The following is a 19,013-nucleotide window of genomic DNA, read 5'->3' on the forward strand; positions in this document are numbered from 1 at the left end:
TCTCAGCGTTGACAAAACTTCAGTGATAACTGTGGGAAGAAAGCTGGACCAAAATTGTTACTGCTTAAGGTTATCTTAATTGCAGGTTGTAAGAGCAACTCCTAAATGACTTCACAAAGATATGTTTTGGCTTTGTAGCTAATATTTCTCTCAATATTGGGCTGATAAGATACAGCTCAGAGGGAAGCAAGTGTTTTGGGATGATTGCTCTCGTCTGATAGCCGGTATGCAGTGGGTATCTATCATCCTTAAATTGTATGCAGCTGAAAGTCTTTCGAATGAACAGAGCCAGGCTTAGGGAAATACTAAAAGAACAAGGACTTGTTCTTCAGTTTCTGAACAAATGTCTGCCATAAAACAAGCAGTAAACTGAAAATGCTTTCTTTTCCAGTCAAGTGTTGCATACAGAAAGATTTCCAGGTATTACCTGTACGGGCAATTCGACTGTTTTTAATTAAAATGTGGGTTAAGCACTGTTACTACCTTCCTCTGCTGTTTACTGTGGTCTTTTAAATGCTGAGATAAAACAAGCATGTGAGCGCCAATAAACTTTAATGAGGTCTGTTAGCATATGTGTAGTCACTCTTGACAGAGTTCCATGCTTGGAATTGTGAATTCGTCATTAAAGTATTGCTCTGGTTGCCTGATGGTATTAAAGGATAAGCTATTGTAAATCAGGTGCTACAGTTAAGTGTTGACCTTGTAAATGCAGACATTGATAGCTCTTTAGATAAAGAGGGGGGAGCTATATTGCAGTTTCAAAAAGTACCATTTTGAAAATTCCAGTCCATTTTTTTCCTCTCATCGCTTGCTTTAATTCATTTTGTTACTCTTGTTTTATGTTAAAACTGGGGGCATTGTTACAAAATGGATATGTTGCCAGTATTCTCTTCTGTAAAGCTAAAGTACAGCCCTGTCAGACTTAATTACCAATTTTGGTATTTTGTAACAGCTGTTGAGAGCCTTGAGTAATCTACTGTACATGCTATTTGTTTAGAAAGTGGAGCTAGAAGACATTAGGTCAACAGTGAAGATAGATATCAGCTAGCCTAGTTAACTGTTTACATTTAAAAAATTGAAATTATTTTCTAAGAGGATTGTTCTTTTCTGAAAACAGACCAGAAACTTTTTTAATGAACTATTTGAAAATAAAGTGCCAAAGCATTAGATTTCTTCATAAAAACAGTAAGATGAGATTTGGTTTAAAAGAATGAGAGAGAAGTGGTGGTGTTAACTCTGACGTGTTCTAGATCGGTAAACCGCAGTTCTCACATTACTCAGTTACCAAAGTCTGGAAAATTTGCTTCCATCCGCTTAAACTACTTCGTTTCATTTGGGCAAGTGATATTCTTCCTGAGATGAGTATATAAGGTAACAAAGCTACATCTTAAGTTGTTTACTCAAGCAATACACAGTCTATTTTAGCTTTGGGAGTCTTATGTAGGTGCACAGTGGTACCATAGTTGATAGTATAAATATAATAGAAAATTTGTGAATCGGGCACTTTTAAAGAAATGGGTCATACACATCATTCTTTGGTTAGAAGTTTTTCTGCCTGCTGTGATACTGCGCTTGTACATCACAACCTTGGATGTACTGAGAGAAGATTAAGGTTGCTGTGATGCTGTATGTTTGTATGGCACAAGCTATACGAGCCTGAAAGGTACTGCACAGTAAATAACTGCCAGTGATTTTCTGTGGTGATGGCTTTCGAGTGAAGTTGTTTTTTTTTTTTTATTGCAGAATCCTACTTCTTCAGTTTGCTTCCCCTCCCCCTCCCCCTCCCCCCCGTCTTTATTGTGAGAAGTGCTACCAAGTGTTGTGATAGAAGCATAGTTTAGTTGATGACACTTGATCTAGGCATCTGCAAGAACAGCCGCCTGGTTTTTCCTTGTCCATTCCCTCTCTGAGAGAACCTGTTCCCCCACTTCATTTTTTGGGATATGTTTTCTAGCTGTGTTTTTCATTAGTATCACGTCTCCTGACCGAGCACTCTGACTTGCTGTCTTCTATTAGACATTTCCTAGCGTGGCAGAAAGACATTTTATGTAAAATTTGTGTTGAGATACAAATTTGCACTTCTCTCTTCCGAATGTGTTGGCGCAATAACATTACCTGAACACAGCTGAAAACTCCTAATGCTCACTGGGTAGACAAACGCTTCTGAGGCTAAAGCCATGGTCTGGCTGAAGGAGAATGTAGCTAGCTGAGAAGACTTCAAACTTCGTAATAGCACTCATTTTAGCAAGTGTTTTAATAGAAGTCTTTTTGGCAGCGTTAGGTTAGTTTGTTAACTGTCATGATAGACAGACAGCATGTGTGTTGTTCCAGCCAAAGCCAGAAGTGTTACTATTTTTTGCTTGATGTTTTTTAGGTGGCAATTTTAGTGGAGTCCTAAGTAACTCACGTTGCAGAAAAATTTGTGAAGTGTGTATTTTCAAATGTCAGAGGCTTTTGAGGAGTAGATAGTGCTATTTTTACTGGAAATGGAAGGGTTTCTTAGGGCAGAGGTTGGGTGGCTCCTTCGCTCTGCTGTTAATGATACTGAAGTTTTAGTCCCTAATGCTGGGGGGGTTGCGTCTCCTTTCCCTCCACTCTAGCTCCTCAGTAGAATGCCGTAATACTGGAGAAGTACAACGATGGCTTTCAGCTATCTTTTTGCCTTGTTCCTGCTCTCTGCTAAGTACCTCTTACTTGTGGTGCAGCATCTAAACTGTTCCCTATAGGAAATACTTTGGATACAAAAGTAGGAAAATTTTGTATGCTTTTAAGCATTTAGGAGGAGATGACTTAAATAAGCTAATTCAGTGCTCTCTTAAACTGACATTTGGCAACTGTTGTTTGAGTTTCTTTATAGAAGTCCTTTGTATACTGAACCTGATAGCAAGTTAACCAGTTGTCCCAAAAATGGTAACCAGCAGAAACAGAAATGAAAATTGTACAGCTCTCTGCTGCAGGGGAGGGAGAGGGGTTGGTGGAAAAGCTTTGCTGACCCGCTTTAAATCTTTTTTCAGGCTTTAGAATAATAATATATTAGATGCTGATTTGGACTTTCTAATTTCAGTATTGGTATAGAATTGATACATTTATAATGACCAGCTGAATATTGTTCCTGTATTCTGATGATCAGTGGAAAGTTTTATCTGGTAGATGAAGGGAAACTTAGTCATCAATTCCTCTGCAACTGAAGGTTCTCTTTACAAAGAAAAATATTTAGGTAGAGGGTTTCCTGCAGGGCCACTCGGTTTCAGTGCAGGTGTTCAGCCTCTGACTTGGGCCACCCCCAAAACTGCTGCTTGGGAACGAAACAGCAGCTGCCTGGGCGTGGGGAGCACCCAGGACCTGCAGCTGGGGAAACGGGCTCGCGGTGCAAAACTCTTGCTGATTGCCACTGATTAACCAAGGGACAGAGCGAGCAATAGGGACCCTTTCCTTTAGCGTGATTTTCCTGTGCTCTGAGGTAGGCTTTTATTGTTCCCAGCCTGGGGTGACGCGGTGGTGGAATGCCAGCTTTATCAGGCATCTACTATTCCAAAAGATAAAGCCCCCTAAATAGCATCCCAGGAGAGGGCTGTGGTGGGAATCCCAGCAGCCAGCCAGCGGGTGGGCAGCCGGGCTGGTTCAGCGAGACGTTTCAGTCGCCCAGAGTTTTGCATTTGTGCGTCTTCCAGATCTCATTCGCTTTCAGCTTCTGGTTTATATGTTTAGTCTGCTGGCTAGTAGGTTTTTCAAGTTTTTAATCCTTGCGTTTAAATAAACTGCAATGTGCTGGAAAGTTTTTTTCCCCCATGTGTGCCCGCATGAGTGTGTGTGTATGTAGTGTTTTCTTAAGTCAGAAGCAATGCTAGCAGTATTTTCCCTGCTTTTCACTAAATGAACCTCAAGTTGTTTCTTAGACGTTTTCAGTAACAGGATAGGTGCCTTGAAGTTCTCGTAGAGAATTATTACCGAATCCTCTTTAGTTCTCTGACGCTGGAGATAGGTGACCCTGCGTACGCTAAAGATAGATTTCCTGGGCTGCCGGCTGCCTCGCTGGAGCGGCTCAGCTTTGAGCAGATGGCCATAAATGGAAAGAGCAACTGGAGAGAGACGGCGTACCTTAGCGAGAGTGCGGATGATGTGCAACAGGTGGTTCTGCAGTCGCCGCTCTTAAAAACCTTTGCAAGGGTGAGGAATATAGAGCCGGTCGTGAATAGGATTGTAGTTTTAATTGATAAGTTGGGGTTTTTTTAAGTGATGCTGCTGTGTTCAAGTTGCTGTGATCTGCGCTGTAACAAACTTAAATGTGCTTTCTTGAAGTTACTTTAAATTATTTTTTGTTAATTACTTAGTTTTCATAAACTTTCAGAACTTGAAAGAAAGAGATATTTTTACCTTCTTTCCTTAGTTATCGCTTAAAAATACAACCCTGCATACTGTTTGTTATGCTTTGTGTTTTGTTTTTTAACAACTAAGCCTGCTAAACTCAACTCACAGATATTTTTAATGTCAGAAGACGAAACTGGGTATATCTGTTTTGCAAACTAATCTTGCATTTTTTTAATATATATATATTTATTTATCCAAATAGACTGAAAATCTGAAGAGAGGTGATCTTTAGATTGTAATGGGATAATAGTTGGAGATGGTACTACTTCCCTGCTCTGCTGTGTTAGTTTGTAACCATCCTCATTACAACCTGGTTTGTTCTGATTAACTTGAAGGCAGAAGACAAACCCCAGAAGTCTGCTTCTGTAAGCTCTTGAACTCGTAGAAATGAGGAGCTTGGTTGTGAACCAGAAATCTAATCTAAGAAGTGACAGTGTTGGTTCTGCCTGTCTCATGTCTTCCCTAAACATTTCTCTTGACAGGAAGGTGTAAAAAATGTGAAGACACCTGACAATTTTGGGATTTTCATGTTTAAGATTGAGTAGTGCAATTGTACAGCGATACACGTGGACTTTTATAAGTAATCTGTTCTCATTAATTTTTTTTAATCCTTGTACAGTGGAAGCATCAGTTCATGGAAGTAATGTGCACTGCACAGATAAGACAATTGAAGCTGCAGAGGCCTTGCTTCATATGGAGTCTCCTACCTGCCTGAGAGATGCCAGGAGTCCTGGTACGTCAGCCACAGTTTCTGCTCCGTGAGCTGTTTCTCCTTCCACTAATTAGTAAAACAAGCAAATTGGGAAAGCTGTTTCTGTGGATAACTGTATGCTGTTTAAAACATTTGCTTGCTTATTTCAAAACTACTGATTTGTTTGAGTTTTTACATGATTTCTCCACCCTGTAACAAGCATACTTACAGATTAAATCATTTATCCGAGAGAGGTTGTTGGGTAGAGATCCTTGAGTAGCTACACATTTAAAATGAACTTTTCCATCTGAACATTTTTCACTGTGCGGGTGACCGAGCCCTGGCACAGGTTGCCCAGAGAGGCTGTGGAGTCTCCTTCCTTGGAGGTATTCAAAAGCTGTCTGGACACGGTTCTAGGTGGCCCTGCTTGAGCAGGGGGTCGGACCAGGTGCCCTCCAAAGTCCTCCAGAGGACTTCTAACCTCAACCGTTCTGTGGTTCTGTAATTTGACATTTTAAATTGCTAAAATAAAGAGTTATTTTAAAGGAAAAGTATTTTTATCTGGTTTTCTATTTTAGAAAGCATATCTGAATACGCTGTGTTGCAAAGTGTTACTAGTTTAAAAAACCAAAAATTAATGTTGGTGATTACTTTAACTTGATGTTCCTTCTGAAGTTACTTAATGTATGTTGGATGAAATAATGGTCAAACTGAAACCCAAAAGCTACAAAATAGGAAATGGAGATCGGAATAAGGATCAAAGATTAAGCTCTAATTTGTTTCATTTAAAGTTGAGTTTAGTTCTAAAGAATTATTGGTGTGATACTTGTCTTACGCCTAACAATACTGGCAAGCGTGCATGTTTTTGGGAATCGGATTGATTTTCTAGGTGACAGGTTGCTGGAGCAGAATCTTGCTATACTATTGCATATGCCTTGTTTAAAATAATTTCATGTAAGAGACACTAAAATAATCAGGTAAAAACTTCATCAGCTACCCTTTTTTTTTTCTTTCCTTCACCCTCATAGTGGAAGTTTTTGTCCCTCCTTGTGTGTCAACCCCAGAATTTATCCATGCGGCCATGAGACCTGACGTGATCACAGAAACTGTGGTGGAGGTATCAACGGAGGAATCTGAACCAATGGATGCATCTCCTGTTCCAACTTCCCCTGATATCCATGAACCAATGAAAAAGAAAAAAGGTATGTATGTCTCTTCGGTATGTCTCTTCGTAGGAGCAACCTCAAAATTTATTTCTGATGTGCACTGCTGCAGATGGTGCAGTTGATACTGGTGGAGGTAGGTTAGATGATCTGATTTCTCTGCTCATATAATCAGACTGATTGGAGTCTGAAATGTGAGTTCTTAGAAAATGAGTCTGCAGCAAGAAAAAAGAAAAAAAAGTAGCAAGAGAATGGGCTTTGCCAAGCCATAAAGGGAAATGATGTCTTTGTTGTGTTTTTTTTAAGCACAGTTTACGAAGTGGAGGAAGGGTAGAGAAGGATTCAAAGAGGACTTGTGTGGGTAATGGTTGGTGTCTGAAATATGGATATATTCGGAGAGCAGGTAGACTTGGGGTTCTTCCAATGAAACGGCAGGGTAAATACTAACTTACAAAACTGTAGATCAGTTTACAAAATCAGTACAAGATCTTCCTTGTGAGAGAAGTATCTTATTTGTCTGATTGGCATGTCTTGGAGGAGAAAATACTCAGAACAGTGTTTTGAGTTCAGTAGCATTCAGCTACCAAATGACAGGTTGGCACCTGGTGAGGTTTCTCTCTGGTCTAGCATTTTTCTTACAGGCATCGATACAATTCACATAACTATAGGAATGTTGTTTTATTAGAGCTTCCAGACATGCTAAGATGGAATATTTTACTTGTAATTTAGAGGAAAAAAATGCAATGTAGTGATAAAGTGGTATAAATCTAAGATCTGTGACTTTTAGATTTAATAAAAACACACGTAACAGATAACTGTAACTCTACTGTAAATTACATAAGCAAGAAAATTAGGATTAAAGCTTTTCCGTAGCTGTGGTAGTACCCTGGATTTAAACTATTTCTTTTATATTCCACTGTCTGTTTGCATGGTCATTACTGGGCAGATTGCGTTACAGGGCCGTTCTCAGGAAGTTCTGAAATTTATGAAGGTTATTTTGTAAATATTTTTTTCCTATTACTGAGTCCAAATCTCTGTTCTTAAGTGTGTAAGGTCATTCAGCCATAGTTACAGAGCCATAACTTTGGTCTTCATAATTAATGCCTTTTGAAATTCAGTGTTTAATGAAGAACATTGTTCATCAGCCAAAATTAATGCTCTTGTGCCCGAGGTAGGAGAGTTAATCGTTGCTGCTTGCCTTTAACTGAAGGCAGAAGCATGGACTGTTGACAGCCTGCTGCCGTGGGGTATGATCCTCTTCCCTGCTTGGGCCTGTTTACCTTGAGTAAAAAGGTCACTGAAGCGTGAAAGGATGAAGAAGCCACAGGTCTTGCTGGGAGACGATTTCCCTGGCACAGGAACCTAGGCAGCTCTAAGCCTGCTGCCTGCTGAGGAGTCCCCTCCTGAGCCTCCTCGCAGGGGCAGGCAGAGGGGAGGAGGAGGAGTGCTCTGCCATATGTGAGTCCCGTGCGGCACCACTCGCATGCTGAGTGGAAGCTTTTATCTATAGCTTTTAACGGAGAGGTGCAAGGTGGAAATGAACGTTTACGATTTCAGTAGTAAAATTTCTTAGGAAAACTGATGCTTTGATCAACGCTCATACTAGAATACCAAAAGCAAAGCAGAAGATGAAATAATACATTTCAGAGTAAAACAGACACTGGACTAAAAGAATGCAAATAAATTGAAGTTTTACTTTATACATTTGGTGCTTACCTCACCTGCCATTTAACCAGAGTTAAATCTGCCTATGAAATAAGCAACCAAATGATGAATTAAACTGGATGTGCAGTAGTAGTAATCGAAGAATTTAAGTTTATCCATACCTGTAGCAAGGAAATGGCAGGGGGAAAAAATGCATGAACTGCTTCTTTCAGCAAAGACAAACTATAAAATACTTTTATTCTGCATATGATTAATACTTTTTTTTCTCCCCACGTTTTATGTGCAGCTGGCCGTAAACCGAAGACCCAACAATCGGCTATATCTGATGGGTCTCCAGATCTAGGTATAAAGAAGAAATCTAGAGAAGGCAAAGGTATATTTTTCCATTTATTGAGTCTTTAAAATTATGCCGTGTATATCTATTGTGTCTGTCACAGGAGATACACAGATCTTTAAAAGTTTGGTGGATGAGTTTGTACTGACTTCATTAGAGTTTTAATTTTATTCGATCTCCTCAAATTTGTTTGTACAATATCTAGCACAAGGATGTGTGGAACTGCTCTAGAAGTGCCCTGTAACACACTCTGCAGTTAATAGGCCTTCTGATTTTTCATTTGCTTTGCTTTGTGTTTATTGACTTGTTCTGTCTGTTGTGTTGTGTGTTAACTTAGTGCTAGACACATAATTTGTTAAGCTGCTGCTGAAAGGCTTGTTCTCAAGTAGAAGCAGCTTATGGGCGTTTGTAATGGTGATGGTTGAAAATACGTTTTCTTAGTTGATTCACAAACTTCAGTGGGAATATGTTGCTTGACTAATAGATTCAGTTTGACTTAAGGGGAAAAAGAAATGATGGTGTATTTCTTTACTGGTTGAGTGAGGGCTTTTGTGCAGGAGAGTCATACTTTCCTAATGTTTCTCCTGATAAATAGCGGGCCCTTTTCTTGGGACCCCAAGCCCCTGCTGTTCACCCAGCAGGGAGACAGCCTCGGGCATTTGCTCACAGGTTACCTTTGAGTTGGTGTACAATGTATCAGCTCTTCCCCTGGTTACAGGTGAAAAATGTGGATCTCTTCCCCGCTTACTGCACTGAAAGTTGTTTGGAGACGTTGCTATGGCTAGGAGAAACAAAGTTAAGTGACTTTCAGTGGCAGCATGCTAGCTGAAAGAGTGTGCAAGGGTCAGCTCCACTATTATTTTGGGATTTGTTTGAAAGCAAGATCTCCGCTGTTGACATAATTCCTTATCTGGGTACAGCTCCTGAGTCGTCACATTTGTCAGTAGGGCAAGGAAGAATGGGACTGATGTTGTGCAGATGTTAGCTCATGAAAACCAGCGCAAACAGTAATTAAACTTCCCTGCAGTGGCCGCTGTTGCTGTCTTCGCATTTGGGTGTAGCAGTGTACCTCAATGAAGATCACAGATCTTGCATCTGCTGTACTTAAAAGTACATCTTGTTTAATTTTTGGGGTTTTTTTAGTATTCTTAAAGCCTTCTTAGCTTTCTTTCTAATTCTGATTTCACTATTACAGCTTTCCATTATCTGAATAGTACTTGTAAAGTGTCCCAGTTCCTAGTTTGCTGCACAAATAACTTTGAGAAAGGAGGCCTGTATTTCTGTCTCTTCTAGTCTTTGTCTGTACTGGTGATTTTACTCTATAGCTGTTTGTTTTATGAAGTGGGAGATGGTACTGCTTTGGTGTGTGTTTGTTTTTTAATTTCTTTTGTTTCTGTGAACCCTCATAACGATCTACTTATGTCTCTTGTTCTCACAAGGTATCTCATTCCATATTTTACACTACAACTGGCATAAAAGACATTTTATTTTTCTTAATGTAGGCTAACTTGATGTCCTGCAAAATATTTTGTTACTGGATTTCTTTTTTGTTATTTATTTTAAAAAAATTACTTGCAAATATAGGCTATTTTACATGCAGTGTGTTTTTGGAAAACCAGGAATTATTCCTAGAGCTCAGTACTGTCAGCAGAGTTAAGTCATGGAGAAGGAGGAGAGCTGGTTGTGCACATTTGGAAAGGGGATCGCTGCTTGTCCATGTAGGTACTCCTTCCTTTGTGCATTCCTGATACTTTCTGGTGCAAAGTGAAGCAGCTGTAAATCTGATTTAATTGTGCCCTTCAGTTTATTATACAGGAGGAACTGGAGACTTCTTAATATTTTTTCTTAAAGTGAGATAGTAGTATTTTTTTGTCCTCACATAGTGGATTGGCAGTTTAGGCATGGTTTCTCTTTCCATATTTTGTTTTTCATTTGCATATATACTTTTTTTGAAGTGTAGGCAGTTGGAGGGAGCAAAACTGGCTTTGAGCCTCTCCACATAGATGCTGGTACCAATGCGACAGTTCGTTGATACACACAGTGCCTTGTATCATTCACATACTTTCTGGCCATTAATCCTTCCATTTTGAGACGACAGCTAACATTCTTAAGTAGCTGGCAGCTGTAAGAATCGGCTAGCCACAAAAATTTATTTCATTGTGCAAAATCTACTCTGTATTGAAGTTAAGATAGGTAGTAATAATGTCTAGCTCAGTGGCCGCTTATGATACTAATTAGCATGAGACCTTTCAGGCGTGGAGATGAGAGCTGTGTGCTATTAAATAAGGCTTCTGTCTGGCTTAGCAAGGTGCAGTACATGTTTGTCTACCAGGCTGGGCTTATGGATGCTTAAGAGTGGCATGAATGTATACCTGTTCAGATAATACGTTTTACAGCCATGTCTTTCTCTTCCTCAGGAATCTGTAAGCTTGGATTCTTAGTATTAGGAAAGTCTGGTTCTAAGGAGAAGGGGTTTAAAAATGGTTCAAAATTGTATTAAACATTTCTGAAATAAGCTTTTTGTGTTAAATGCATAGAAGCTACAGCTGATGCAGTAGCCCACCTGAAGTATCACTGGGTCTTACTGGCAATAGTAGATGGCTTCTGAGTAGTACAGGTATTGCATAGTCCTCCTGTGGAAAAAAATTGTTATTTAGGTCAATATAGAGTATGAGGAAAAAGAAAAAAACTGCTGAGTCAGCAGCACTGTTCCTGCAGAAAAATTAGGCACTTTCAGGAATGATTTCTCTTGAAGTTCCTATTTACTTCCTAATACTGGAGCCTACTTACATTTTTGCAAAGAACCTGTTGCAGACCTACAGCATTTGGTGGTGGACCCGGAAATTCTATTTCTGAGGAGCTAAGGAAAAAAAAAAAGGGGGCTAATTCCCTAAAATCTAGGATGATTTCAGGATTCCTAGTTCTCTTGTTGACTCTTTCCTCATATAGGTCCTATTCAGATGTCTCTGAAATCCAGTGGAAGCTGGATTTTGGTAGCTCTTGAGTAGGTACTTGCTGTTTATTGGAGCATGTGGCAAAATACATTTATTCTCTGTCTATGAGGTGGCCTTCCAGAAGACGGAAACTATGATTCCCCCCCCCCCCGCCCCCCTTTGAGGTTTTTCAAAGATAGCTAACTTCTTGGAGTCTGCAACAGTGGTCTTTAACCTGCCTTAATATATTTTAATTGTCTTAAGCATGGCATAACAAGTGCTACACTGGGCCACTAAGTCTCAGGAATTAATGACCTTTTTTCACAAAAAAAAAAATTTTAATATATTTTTATTTGGCCCATATCACCCCCTGGAAACGTGATCAAGTGAAGAATTGGGATTAATGTTCTGAGGTTATTATTCTTGTAGCTCTGTCTTAATTCTCCCTTCTCAGATAACTTGAGGCATCTTTTCCAGCTCTACAAATTGGAATGTGATCTGTTTTCTTTTCTTCTGCTTCTCTTCCCCTTTTCCTAGATGCAAATGGTATAGTTAGGGTGCAGACAACCCCCATGTTATGTTTTATGCCATCCTGATAGTCACTGTCATAAACCCCGTCTTGGGGCTCCTCCAGTGGAAGTGGTGCACCTCTTGAATACCTGAGAAGTGCATTAAATTCTTCTTCTGTAGGCTGACTTCATTCTATATCTCCCTAATTACAGAAAGGTACATGGGATTTATGCCATATGAATACTTGTAGCAAGACTGGCTTTCCACCTAGAAGGATGTTGGTCACTGCAATGTATATTTGGGAAGGGTCAGAACGTGGGGCTGTCACCAGTTCAGTGTGAGAGCCCCGGATCCTGGGCAGGAGGTTGTGTTACAAACTTAACACAGTTGAGGTGGTTTGTTACTGAAGGTTGTATGCCTTTTATAAATTACTTATTTATGTTCTCCTGTCCTTCAGTGTCATAAAGCGCACTGGCATTTCCATCCCCTGTTTAAGCAAATATGAGAAGAAAATTCTGAGCTCTCGTCCTTCCTCTGCTGAACAGCTGTAGGTTGTAGTGACTTGGAATGCCCTCCCACACTTCTTTTCAAGAACTGAGAATGGGTGCTGGATTGAACAGGCTCCTATGCTATGTAGCAGATCACTTGGATTAGCTCATTTCAAAATGTAAATATTTATGGAAGCTTTACTAGACTTAACAGAACAAATATGTGCAGGTTACATACCATCCTCTGTGTAACATTTGCTTGTAATGCACGTCATTCAGAGTTACCTATATATGGAGAACTTTCTGTTATCTTAAAAGTGGGTTTCTAATATTTAAATGTTTTCTGATTATAGGAAATACAACATACTTATGGGAGTTTCTTCTGGACCTTCTCCAGGACAAAAATACTTGTCCTCGATATATTAAATGGACTCAGCGAGAGAAGGGAATCTTTAAACTTGTGGACTCGAAAGCTGTCTCCAAACTATGGGGAAAACACAAAAACAAGCCTGATATGAATTATGAGACTATGGGAAGAGCTCTGAGGTAAAACCTCTTATATCCTTAAGTTACCTTCTATAATTTTAAATCTGATTCTTAGATCAGATTTACCTCTAGAAATACAGCAGTTCTGAAATCTTAAAAGCTTTGCCCTCTTGCTGACTTAACTGTTTAAAAAGCATCAGAGTCTTGCAGTTCCTATTGCTTTTTATGTTACCAGTTAATTTGCAATTTAATTCCTGAAGTACGTATTTAAAAGGTCAGATTTTTTTTCAGCTACATCCTTCAGATACTTTACCAGTATGCTCTGCCAGCTTCTTTCCATACCTTCTCACATTGTAGGTTTTTTTTATTGTGGTTACTTCAGGTTTTCTTGTTAGTGTAGAATGAGGTTTTCTTTAAAATCTGTCACTATGTTGGTTACTACTTAATTGTACTTTTCTTGCAGATATTACTATCAAAGAGGAATCCTTGCAAAAGTTGAGGGACAGAGGCTTGTATATCAGTTTAAGGAGATGCCAAAAAATATAGTTGTCATAGATGATGACAAAAGCGAGTCCTGCAATGAAGATTTGTCAATGCCTACAGATGAAAAGTCATTGGAAAGAGTGTCTTTATCTGCAGAAAACCTTTTAAAAGCAGCAACCTCTGCACGCGGAGGAAAAAATTCCTCTCAGTTAAGCTGTACCAGAACAGAAAAAGCAGTCACCAGAGTTGTGAATATTGCCTCACCAGCACATGATACGTCGTCATCTCGTCCCTCAACTACCACTACTACTGTCCCAGCAACAACAGCTCCCAGGTTAGTATTAATGTGGCTCGGGCTTGTCATTTGCTAATGACAAGCAATTTTTTGGTTAGGAAGCTGTCTTTCAGTTTTTTTGTTTTATGTTTTAAATGTTGGAAATTGTTCCTGATTTGCAAGCAACAGTGTAACGTGATAGAGTACTATGAAGGTCTAGTTTATGAGATTAGAGCCAACTGTCAATATGCTTGCCCTCGCGCATATTTTAAAATTATGTAGAGAGAGGGAGGGGAAAAGAGATGTGAATGCTGCTAAATTTTCAACGTCCTATTGCTAGATGTGCAAAAGGTTTGGTGTGGTTTTTTTGGTTTTGTTTTTTTTAAAAGACCCAATTAAAATCTGTGAATCCTAGATTTGTCTGGCCCTGTTGTCATCTCTAATGGTGCCCTGTGTTTCTTTTCACACATCTTTCTTTATTTTGCAGGACCGTACGTGTGGCAATGCAAGTGCCTGTTGTAATGACCTCTCTGGGACAGAAAATCTCAACCGTGGCAGTGCAGTCAGTAAACACAGGGTCACCATTAATAACCAACACAAGTCCAACAACAGCAACAACTCCAAAGGTAGTAATCCAGACAATCCCTACTGTGATGCCAACCTCTGCTGAAAACGGAGACAAAATCACAATGCAGCCTGCCAAAATCATTACGATCCCTGCCACGCAACTTACACAGTGTCAGTTACAAACAAAAACGGGCCTGTCTGGGTCAGGAAGTATTAACATTGTGGGAACCCCGTTGGCTGTTAGAGCACTAACCCCAGTGTCTATAGCTCATGGGACACCAGTAATGAGACTATCGGTGCCTGCTCAGCAGGCGTCTGGCCAGACTCCTCCCAGGGTGATTAGTGCAGTTATAAAAAGTCCAGAAGCTAAATCAGACACAGCGGCTTTAAAACAGGAACGTGAAGTGAAAACACTGCAGCTGGTAAAAGAAGAGAAGCCGGCAGATGGAAGCAAGACTGTGACCCATGTAGTAGTAGTTAGCACGCCCTCAGCTATTGCCCTTCCTGTAACAATGAAAACAGAAGGAATCATAACGTGTGAGAAATGAAGAATGGGTTGCTTCCAGCATGGACTTCTAGACTGTTATGGTTTTGAATATACTGACATAATTGGGGGAGGGAAGTGGATGCGATCACCAAGTCAGAAAGGAGAGTTTTGAAATGTTAATAAACATGCATATGTCGAAGACGTACTGGAAAAAAAAATTATTTTCCCGTGTTTCAGTGGGAATTGAACCACATTGATATGCTGACAAAAACTGCCTCTTCCAGTTGGGAAACAGCTGAACCTATGGAGAAGGAAAGGGACTGAAAAGGGACCAAACAGTTCACTACGTTACCCGTTACCAAGTTACACTAAGACCTGGAACACTAAAAGAGAGTTGTGCGAGAGGTTTGCCTTGGTTTTTAGTTTTCAGGGGGAGAGGAAAGTCTCATTGTTACAAATGGCAAATTTGATGCATTTTATATGCATACCAGCAATTACTACTGTGTGCCCACAGTACTCAACTGGTGCTATGTGAAAAACTCTGCTACTAGGTATTGTAGAATGTGAAATAAAGGAGAAGATTAAAGAGCTTCTAAAAGAAGACAGAGACCTAGAGGGATTTTTGTATCATACAGCTTAAGCAGATTCAAAATGAAAGCCTTAGACTGATTTTCAGTTATCTTTCTTGAAATAAGCTAATGGCTTGTTTGTGTAAAGCTTTTTTATTAAAACAAATTTTTTAAAAATCTTGTACCTAGCACAGTATTGTTATAGAATTACATGTAACATATTTTGTATGGTAGTTAAAAGTCTGTCTAAATTTCTTAATTGTGGACAAAATAGCAGCAGGCTTTCTGCCTTCTGCTGTAACATGCCTGTGTCTCTCACTTAGCCTTGACATCCGTGCATACATTTCAGTTTCAGCTCTACTCTGTCACTTGAAAGGTCACGCCCAGCATGAGCTTTTGTCAGGTAGTTCTAAACCTGTAATTTTTTTTTAGTTGAAGTTAAGAGGGAAGTACCAGTGTTCAGAATGAACTATAATAGTTTGTATATTCAACATTTGAAGTATATTCTATTTTGTTGTACTCTTGTTTCAAAGTGTATTCAAGTAGGTTTTACTGAAATATAGAAACAAAATTTAATGGTGTTTGGTCTGCTTTTTATTTTTTACTTTTTCCTTTCAACCTATTAACCTTCTTTTCTGCTTATTTGAAATCTTCCAGGCATTCAGCCTAAGATAGTGGATACAGTGTGGAAGTTTGGAACTCCTCACTACTCCGGTACTCCGAACGGCTGACCAACTCTCTCACACAGTACACTGAAATATTTTTCATTGAAATATCTGTGAAGCTTGCGGTAGTTGGTGAGGTAACTTCTGACAGGGGTCTGGTTCTCTTACGCTTTTTCAGGACTGTGAGCATACGCAGTGTTCTTGCATTGTGACTAATCATGAGTGCTTGTGGAATAACTTGGGTAGCTTAAGAAGTTACTGCCCTCCAGCTGACAGGTGATAACTTTGTGCGCACTCCCAGTTGTTTTAATGCAAAGAAGACAGGGTTTGCTTAAATGACTCTGAGAATCAATAACTTCTAGAGCTCTGTGAACTACCTAACTTTTCATTCAGCTGCACCTTAATTTCCTAAGGTTGCACTGCAAAGGAAAGGTAGAAATGAGCAGACTTGGCTACTCCAGTGTATTACTCTCTCTGACGACCTCATAGAAGCAAGCTGAAAGTACCGGTAGGTAGAAACTGTGAAAAAAGAGAAATACTAAGTTATACTGCTGGTCCTTTTGATGTTGTTGCCATTGACATTTCCAACTGTTAATATTTTGGCTTCAGCACAAATACATGACTTTAGGTAGATGTTTTTTTTTTCTGAATGAAGTAAGTGTCTAAATAGGTTTTCCATTTATAATTGCACTGAAGTTATGGGTATCATGATACATTACTACAGGGTAAAGCTCGGGTGAGAACACACAGTACACAAATACTCCATAGTTGCAGTCCATGTGCAAGAGTTTGGCTTAAAATAGATGCAGGGCAGCTTACCCTATTTTCATGGGGACCACACTGGCACTACAACAGTTACTAGAGAAGCAGCGCATCAGCTTGTGGGTAGCCCAGTGGCACCCCAGTTCCTAGTGAGATGCCCTGGAAAGTCTTCAGAGCAGGAACTTGGGTAATCTTGAAATAATTTAAGTCTAAATGACCATCTAAGTACTTCAGGCCTGGAGGAGCAATTTTAACAGAAATCTGGAACTGAGGTCTTAAGTAACGATAAAGGAGACCAGTATTAAATACTCATATTGAAGTTTATTTTTTCCCTTCAACTATTAATACTGCGAAATGAGTTACCTCTAGAGTCCTAGCAGTAAGCCCCATTCTTCCCTTCGACTGGTAAGAAATGTGGGAGTAGCCCCATACAGCCAGGCAAGCATTTGGGGAACTTTGAAAGTCTTCTGGAAAAGGTATTCTTTTTCCTACTCTAAGCAGGGAAGCAGAGTTTAAGAACAAATGAATGAACAAGCTGAAGCAGGTGAAAAAGTGTGGTATAGAAGGCAGCAATCCTTCTGGAGGAGAAGATGTAGGAGAAGGAAGAGGATTTATGTTGCCAAGAAAGAGGTAGGACAGAAAGGGAAATGGGGGGAAGCTGGGCAATGGTTGACTAATTTGGTAGTCTGAGAGGCACTAATGTTCTGGGTAAAGGGAAATGGAGCAGTGTGAAGAGAGGCAGGTAGAACAAATTTGAGCTAGAAGACAAGAAGGGAGAAAAATAATAGCATTTTTAAACCCACATTTGTAAGTCTTTTCTGTAAGAAATCCTTTTCTAAATGGCTGTTATTTGATCGTGTATGAAAGAGAGATGCTGTATCTCGGAGCGTGAAATGGATCTCTGGAGTATTTGTAGTTAAGACCTTTCCAACACTTAATTTAGATATACTGGAAGTCAAATGGGGACAAACTATCTTCCTGGAGATAAGGACCTCCAGCTGATTACCTCCTTCTCTTAAGTTAGAGCCAAGACTTCATCATGTAATGGCAAAAATGAATGAAGGCGCACATCTGCTGCTGGTGAGATAGGCAGCTCGCAGCCGTGCTCTGAGACGCTGCTGTTGCTGTCGGTGCATCTTGCCACAGAACTGGTGATGGTCCTTTGGCTCTCTCCCCTGGCCACCCGGCGAGCGGCACACACGGTACCGGCTGCCAGAGGACATTTATCAGAAGTTCGTTACGTGCTGTGAGAATCTCAATCTGTATGAGGATGTGCGGTAACCGAAATGGAAAGGGTACTTAACCCGGCTTCAAACAGTGAAGCCCCTTTTTGTTAACCTTTGCTTGTATGCCTTTGTACTTCTCACTTTTTTTTTTTTCTAATTTAGCTGCTAGCTGTAAGTACGGACAGGCTTTTTGCCACAGTCAGGCAGTGATTTCAGCTTATCTGCTTAAGCACAGCTCTTCAGCATTGCTTTGTGTGTGCATGGTTCCTCTGAGTTGTTCTGAGATCCAGTTGTTCTTCAGAAGTGTTGTGCAATCTAGGTAAAAAACCATGCTTCTTACAAGAGGCAGCCTCTCTCTGGGGATTCCTACAGCCAAATATCAGAGGGGCAAGATTCCCACGTGTAGCTGAAAGGCTCAGGTCGTTCTCTAGGTCTGCAAGCTTGCTCTTCAACATGCTGCTTTATGCCGACATAATTAATTACTATTTGGGCAAGAAATGTTTTTACTGGTGGTGTTGGAGGACATGACCTCAGGATGAGGAAGCTTTGGTCAGGTTTGTAACATCTGAAATGGACAAAGGGATGCTAAAACATTGAAGAAGTTAGTACTATACTCCTAGACTTTTGCAATCCCATTGAAAAACCTGTGATTTTGTCCCTGTGAAAGCGGGACTAGCTTTTGTATCTGAAGCTGGTGGCTCATGTAGAAGAGTCCAGGCTTAACTCATCCTTGGCAAGTAGTAACTAGATGTGTGAGTGGAATGAAACTAGTGTGAAGTGAGCACGCTTTATACAGAAGGCATTGAGACGTACACAGCCATTGTATCACTGACTTTACATAGGTAAATACAAACATTTTTATTTTTCAAATAACTACTGTTGTACGTTATAGGAGGGACAGGGTAATGCTGTGTATTCCACAGGAAAAAAAAAATCTAACTGTGAGTTGCAACTCAGAATAAAGATCTGAGTATCAACTTTTCTGGGTTGTGGCAAGAAAAGTTGAAAGGGGAATCCCATCGCGGAGCCCACTGTTTTTGTTACTCTCTCTTGGACAAAGTCTGTCTTGCTTCTCATTGAAATGAAGTGTTGTGTGCTTTGACACAACTCACGTGATCCGGGTAAAGCGTGCTGCAGGGAAGACTGAGCTCTTGGGATCCTCTGCGAATTGATTTCATCAACTTTAGGACTTCGGAGAATTACATCTGAGCGGATCAAGGATCAGTGAGCCAGAGGCAGTCAGGAGTTGATGAGAAAATGGAGAGGTGCCTGAAGCCTCAGTTCTAACTCACCGTGACATGTGCAGCAGGGATCTCAGTTACGCGTGAAGATTGTCACAGCC

The 19,013-nt window shown here is 40.1% G+C and overlaps 1 protein-coding gene across 7 annotated transcripts in view; it reads left to right on the forward strand.

Annotated features, from left to right (window-relative positions):
* The window catches only part of ELF2 (E74 like ETS transcription factor 2), a 39,225-nt gene extending 23,626 nt beyond the window's left edge, over nucleotides 1-15,599 (forward strand). For 3 of the 7 annotated variants that reach the window (XM_076337204.1, XM_076337210.1, XM_076337207.1), the window contains 6 exons: nucleotides 4,988-5,101; nucleotides 6,088-6,261; nucleotides 8,174-8,260; nucleotides 12,506-12,698; nucleotides 13,102-13,455; nucleotides 13,883-15,599. In XM_076337204.1, coding sequence (XP_076193319.1) covers nucleotides 4,988-5,101; nucleotides 6,088-6,261; nucleotides 8,174-8,260; nucleotides 12,506-12,698; nucleotides 13,102-13,455; nucleotides 13,883-14,510 — 1,550 coding nt within the window. In that variant the 3' untranslated portion in view covers nucleotides 14,511-15,599. The other 4 variants (XM_076337205.1, XM_076337208.1, XM_076337209.1 and 1 more) reach the window with 3 other exon arrangements.
* The last annotated feature ends 3,414 nt before the right edge of the window (nucleotides 15,600-19,013 follow it).

The sequence above is a fragment of the Aptenodytes patagonicus genome, chromosome 4 (genome assembly GCF_965638725.1).
Source record: "Aptenodytes patagonicus chromosome 4, bAptPat1.pri.cur, whole genome shotgun sequence".
NCBI lineage: Eukaryota > Metazoa > Chordata > Aves > Sphenisciformes > Spheniscidae > Aptenodytes > Aptenodytes patagonicus.